The sequence below is a fragment of the Teleopsis dalmanni genome, chromosome 1 (genome assembly GCF_002237135.1).
Source record: "Teleopsis dalmanni isolate 2A chromosome 1, ASM223713v2, whole genome shotgun sequence".
In the NCBI taxonomy this organism is placed as follows: Eukaryota; Metazoa; Arthropoda; class Insecta; order Diptera; family Diopsidae; genus Teleopsis; species Teleopsis dalmanni.
In genome coordinates, this window is record NC_051846.1 from 31,989,794 (window position 1) to 31,997,021 (window position 7,228).

At 28.2% G+C, this 7,228-nt stretch overlaps 1 protein-coding gene across 1 annotated transcript; it reads right to left on the reverse strand.

Moving 5' to 3' along the window:
- Positions 1 to 1,601: 1,601 nt before the first annotated feature.
- Positions 1,602 to 6,766, reverse strand: LOC119672388 (transcription initiation factor TFIID subunit 4-like). The gene is made up of 4 exons (XM_038083420.1): positions 6,540 to 6,766; positions 5,639 to 6,426; positions 2,295 to 2,459; positions 1,602 to 1,946 (listed from the first exon to the last, which is right to left on the reverse strand). The coding sequence occupies exons 2-4, from the start codon at positions 6,062 to 6,064 to the stop codon at positions 1,602 to 1,604; spliced, it is 936 nt and encodes a 311-aa protein (XP_037939348.1). The 5' UTR covers positions 6,065 to 6,426; positions 6,540 to 6,766.
- Positions 6,767 to 7,228: the final 462 nt, after the last annotated feature.

A 7,228-nucleotide genomic window follows, 5' to 3' on the forward strand; every position in this document is an offset into this window, starting at 1 on the left:
ATTTGGTGTGCTCCAGTGGAAGGAAAAAAGTTCCCATTTTGAGCTCATATATGAACGGAAACTATAAAAATATAGAGATATTAGAATTACCCTCTTAATGGAGTCTTTTAAGATGTTTGCGGTTGGCATTTTTTCATCTAAAGAAATTATTGGTATTATTAAAAAACAATAAGGTTGGATAGTGTATTGAAACAAATATATAAATATATTACTTTGTTTTAGCTATCTCAAGAAATAAATCACTTGAGTAATTTTAATATAAATATACTGATCATGAATTTTAACACATTAGAAATGTTTTAAATATACTCGAATTCAAATATTTTGGTTTGAGAACACCTTAAATGTTCAAAAATGTTTGAGCTGTATAACAGTAAATGCTTATGTATGTTGTCTTGTTCGAACATTGCCAAGCACAATCATATTCGAACATCAAAATGCTTGAAGATTCGAAAAAATTAAATAATGTTTGAGACACTAATATTAATTTATTATCACAAATGAAATTTACCAATCGATTGCTTGACTACACAATCGGTGTTTATACAAGCTATACTTTGCCATGATATTTATTTTCGAATGCAAATACGAATCATATTCGAATTTGATCTGTCAATAAAAATTTGTGTATATTAGTGAAAATGTTAATGAAATACTTTCAAATATCTTGGGAGTATAAATGCAGAATTTTATTAGAAATGAATTATATCAAATGGTAATGTTCATTAATATCAAAACAAATATTTAAATGAATATTATAAATATATCTTTATATATATATTTTTAAGTAATTACCATGATGAATCATATGAATAAGTAAAGCATTTAAGTGAAACTGATGAAATGTTAGTATATGAATGCTTATCATTAAAACGTTCATTTAAACAGCGATGATTTCTATAATCTAAACTTATTTGATTCACATATATAATATAATATATTAGACTAACTAAACAGATATACTATATATGTTTGTATGACAAATAGTTCAATATAAATGGAGTGTAGTGTAAACTTCATGAGAGAAAGTATTAGACAACTCTAATATTACTTTAATCAAATGAAAGTTCTGGAATACAAAATGATTAATCCCAATATTTACTACAAATTTTTCAAAACTGAATTCTTTTTTTACGATAAATTAAGAGTGTTTAAATAAATCTATACTGCATGGTAAAAATGGTAATTCTAACTACTCACGACAAATATCATTCTTAGAATTATAGAAAATAATATTTTTTAATATATCTTTCTATAACATAAATTACGGAAATATCTATTTTGATTTTGATATATTATAAATTAGATAAGTTTTATTATTATTATTATTTCTAAATTGAAATATCGAAATGTTTAGTGTTAAAAATTTTGTTCCCACGAAAGATTTTATACTTGATAGATAGTTAAAAGTGATTGATATGTTGTAAATAAAGACATTTAAAAAATTATACATATAAGTATATATATAGAAGTATATATAAATATATAGTATAGATAAGAACAATCATTACGAACGCGTAAAAAGAATTAAAAAAATTTGGTACTTGAGTATTGGTTTTTTTTGTTCAAAATTTGCAAAATACACAAGATAAGCTTGTATATTACAAATTAATTGAGTTGAAAATTACATTTTGTTTAATCTGTTTCGTCGTTATTGCCTGTTTCTGTTGATGAATCTGGGTGGTTGTGGAATTGTTGGTTGTGGTGGTAGTGGATGATCTTACAATCGTTTTACGTAGTGCTATTGTAGATGGCCCTGTGATTCTACTTACAGCAGCTGGCACAGTTTGCAAGCGTATTTGTGTTGGATTTGTGGAATTAGTGCCAATTGTTTGTGTCACGGGACCCGAGGCAGAGGCGGTTCCTACTCGTAATAATTGAAATCCATTTTCAGTTTTTAATATGAGTGCAGGCGTTTGTCCGGGATTTAGTGTACTTAAAGTTATCTACAAAATCATTTATATATAAGCATATTTATATTTTTCAAAAAAAAACAAAAAGAAATTAATTATATGTAATTAATATTAATATACATGTTATTATAAAATTAATGGGTTACTTACATATATTAAAAAAGTGTTTATAAGGTTTTTGACCATAAAGCTTATATTAGCATTGCTTTAATAGAAAAATGTATTTTTAAAAAAAAAAAAATTGCGTGAAAATAAAATTCAAAATTTAGCAATAATCTTTTAGTCTTACATATGTAACCCATTAAGTATTATTACATCATTACAATATTAAAAATTATATATTAAAATATTATATAGTTACAAAAACAAAAGAATGTTTACCGCAGGATTTTGTGGCCTTGTTGTTACCATATGGGGCGCGTTAATCAACACGCGCCCCAATGGATTGCCTTGTACATTTTTCTGTTGCTGTTGCGGCGTTGTTGATGGCCGCATCCCAACGACGACATTGGCGGGAATCATTGAATTCAATATCGGTTGATTTCCCTAAGTGATTAGAGCGATTAATATAAAAGTCTAAATAAATCTTATTAAATATATTCACTTTAATTGATATGATCACATATTTAGTAAATGATTCAAGCAATTAAATTATATGATTTGTTAGGTATTGAGAAGTTTTTAACAGCATGCATTATAAGCCTTGTGAAAAATCAGTTTATGCTTATGAATATTTTAAACATTAATTATTATTTTAATTTTAAAAAGTTTATATAATATATATATGAAGAAAATTAGAGATAAGCCAAAAGTGCACATAAAGTTAAAATCCTTTAAAATTTTGAATTTTTGTTATGAAATTCCTAAACTAAAAACATAAAGTTTATAAGGAAATGAATATTATTTGTTTTTTTTTATAAGATAATTTAATATTTAACCCTTTCATGTCGAATGTTGTCAATGGCAAACACTTCCATTTAATGCAAAAATAAAAAACTTTTTTAATTTTAGCTGTTTTAATTTCATAAAGGATAAAACAGGATGTGTATTATTTTTAAAACAATAGTAATTGTATTTAATTAATTAATATTGTGTACTATTTTAAATATTTTTGAAATTCTCCCATTTCAATCTGGACATGAAACAGTTAATTATTTAAAATCTCACTATAGTAAACTCATGTCTTAATTAATTTGATAATTAAGTTATAATTGTTTTTACTAATGCATCTGTTCATTACTTCATAATTATCAATAAATTTTATTTTATTAAAGAAATGACAACAAAATAATTTATTTTGTATTATATAAATTAATCCTTCTAAAGCTTAGTACATAAATAATTTTTTAAACGAAATACATTCATGCACACATAAATCTCTAAATTATATTAAGATTTGGTTTGAAGATTAAATCTCATTGTTAAACTTAATAGTATAGATACATATGAGTATAAGGAAATAAACAGTAAAAATGAATATTAATAAAGAACATAATAGTAGTGTAGTTAGGTAGATGTAATGATAGATTGTTATAAGTGACTTCTTATATATGTATAGTACACAAGAGACCTTATGACTTAAGACCATTTTTGCTATATCAGTGTAAATTTGTTCTATCGACTATTATAAAAAAAACAAAAGACTAAAAAGTGAAGACATAAAAATCATTTGAGCAGAGAATATGGTTATGAAAAATATGGAATTAATATAGAGAAAGGTGCTATGTATGGGGGAATCCATATATGCACTTTTATTATCGGGTCAAAATAATAAATAAAAAAGGCCTACGTCATCATAGTCTTCTCATTTTTACCGATGGAATTAAAGTACTTAAAAAAGAGTAAAAGGTGCTACGTTATATCCAAGAGCAATATTATAAACAGAAATTTTGTACAAGGATAGACAGTAGTTTATTCAAGCAGCAAGAGTGAAACGTGCTTTTATTTCGAATCGATATTATCACAAAAGTATTGATACTAGACAATAATTAACAAAGTATAGAAAAAAGGAATCGGTAATTCATAACAACGATCTCAGCCTCGAAATTAGGCAAAAAATTACTATTGTTAATAACTACTACTATAGGCTTAGTAGGGAGTTCGAATGTAAAGCTCTCTCGACAAAACATACGCTGTATAGGTGCCTTATCATACCTGAAGCATCTGCTTCTTTTTAGTACAAAGGTTTAACCTAAAACGGCACTGAGAGTGTTTGAGATACATTTACGAAATTAACATCGTTTAACGAATAAATATTCAACGATCATCGATGTCATGTTGTCAGAATGGATGAGAATGCACAATGAAAAAGGTATTTGAAGGAACACTTAGAGGAAAAGGATTTAGATTATGCTATCAGGGAAGATACTGCAAAAAAGCAGTTTAAAGCAGAAATTGGAGGAAAAAGATGTAGGAGTATAAGTCGCGTTCTTGGTAGGTAATCAAGTTAAGGGAACTCTAATCGAATTTAATGTACGAGACGGGGTCAGATCGAAATTAGATTATGGTCATATAAGTAAGTATACTAAAATATCAAAATTTAAGATCAAAATCAACCATAGGAGTGTACTCTAATTCCGTATAACACCTACTTGCCCTGCACTGTTGAAAACAAACGTTATAATTTTACAAAAATCTTAATCATTGCTGTTCAATTCCTACATAATAGGAATTTCTATATATAGTAGGGACGAAAGAAATAATATACAATGGCAAATTGTGTGAATGATTCTGAAACTAGCTATCAATTGGTTATTTGTTGGTAGATTATAATTAAACAACCGTTCTAAAATAGTTCTAAGGTCTAAGAAAAAATGTCTAACTGTGTTTAATCTGTTAAGTCTTTCCAAAAAGGCATAAAACAATATGTTATCTATACGAGATTTCGGTAAATCCAGCACATTCGTCACTTCGATTTTTTTTCGGTGCACTGGAAAACATGAATATAATTTAATGTTGTATATTTATAATATGTGAAATAAAACGTAGAATAAATATGGTTTAATTTTTGCTTAAAACATGAAAGTTGTTTTGAAAATTATCGAAAAAATGCAAAGGTTATCGAACAAAATGGCAGGTATTGCCTTAAAATAAACTTCATTAGATAAATGAAGAGATAACCGTATTATAATTTTCACACTTCATAGATGTACTGCTGTCGATTAAGAATAAAGAACAACAAAACTACCTTATATGCTAATTGCTATATAAATAGAATTGCTAGGTCATCATGTTTGTGTGTTTAATGCATTGAATGGATTATGGTACCAAATAGGAGGAGATTTTAAGGGATTTAAAACAGTGTACGAAGAAATCTAAGAATTATAAAAACTAAAGCTTACAAATTTTCTTAGAAATTTCTAATGGCTCTACACATGCTTTTTCTAAAACAGCGAAAATTATATTAAAGCGTAATAATTTAGTTTGAATATTGACCGAAATTCTTTGTTTTTTAAAAGATAAAAAAATAAAAATTACATTTAGAAGCAAATTTTTAAACAAATGAAACTACATAGATGAGTTTATTTTCTATAAGAGAAGACGCAACGGAAAAGTTTACGAATTTTTTTTTTTTTTGTACTAACAAAGTTTAACTAAACAAAATTGTAATTTCGGATTTTGAAAAGAAAATTAAGAAGTTTATGCTAGTTACTGCCTTTTCTTAACCACAAAGGTTTTATAAGATATAGGCGCAAACAAGACGACGACGTCCTACATAATAATACCTGATTTAAGGTTTTGGTCATAGTTACTATTCCTGGTGCACTTGAGACTAAACCGGCTGGCAATGATACTGCATGATTGGATTTTATAACTAAAGTTTGTGTCTGAGTGGCACCTACTGATTGGGCATTATTATGCTGTTGCTGTTGGGCTGTTGTATGGCCCGTTTGACCCTGATGTTGAGGTGTTTGTAGTACCTGATGATGTTGTACCTGTACTTGTTGTGGCAAACCATGATGATGCGCTCCAGCCGCACTAGATGTTATTGTCTTAATCGTTGTTGTGTTGGGCAGTTGAGAAGTGGATATGATTGTTGAACCTGTACCAGGATGTCCACCACCTATATTTATAGTACCATTCGGTAATGCTTGACTTGTAAATGTTATCCGATTTCCTGGCGCTCCCTGAGTTGTTTGACTGGAGTTCATGACGGATTGTGGATGCTTTATGCTGTTATTATTATGTATATTTTCAACTGATCTATGCAACACCTGTGGCAATATATTTACTACTCCTTCGTTTTGTTTATATGTATATGATGAAGTGTATTGTTGTTGTGGCAAACTTGTTGAACCTTCAATAGAGCTTTTATAGAACGTTTGTTCAGGCGTAATATTTTGTGCGAAGTTTCCAGGTGTTATGAATTCATTTTTATTCTTTGGTTGATTATTGTTTGAGGTGTAGGTATGAAGCAGCAAAGGTTGTTCCGTATATGATAAATTTATTTTTGAATTGACCAAATTGTTATTGACTTCCTTACCAGTTGACTTTTTTTTTGTATTATTTTTATCTGCAATAAAAATATATTAGTATCTATGTAAAATATTTTAAGTGTATATAACTGAAATAGAGGTTTTTAGAACTTTAAAGAAAAATTTTAAAGGAATTTAACATTTATATTACGTTAGAGGAAATCCTGGCTTCAATCTTCTTCTATTACTTGCTTTACTTCTTGTTTAATTTGGAAAATTAATATTGATGAACTGAATTAATATTGATGAACTGGTTTTTATACTGAAGTAGATGGAATGCTTATTTGGGCTTGATTTCTGATAATTTTTAATATTCTTGAGTGCAGCTTTTGAGTTGGCGTCTTGTAGTTTATATGTTAGAATAGCGTTACATTGTTTTGGAAAACCTTGAGTTAGTCATGTTTGGAGATATGTTTATTGTTTACTACTCACACATAGTCATTAAAGATATGAATACACTTATATATTGCAACACATAACAGGGAACTGACAGAAGAATTGAGGTTCCAAGAACCTCGTTGGAGCCACTCGCCAAACTCTATGACCAAGTGCCATTCAGCACTCCCAAATGTTACTACACTACACAAGCAGACCTCTGCAGAGTACAACAATAACAACAAGAGATTTTCACAAATTTTATGCTGAGTTGCCACTAATAATTGTTATGAGGTGAAGGAAATTCCTTGAGATGGCTTAACACCATCTCATGGTCTTAAATAAATAATGTTGATAAACAATTTTAAAAGCAAATAATCCAAGAGCTATTGGGTTTTTGCCACGGAATCTCTCATAATAGAGGTTTCCCTTTTGTAATGATGACGGAATAGACATACTTCACAA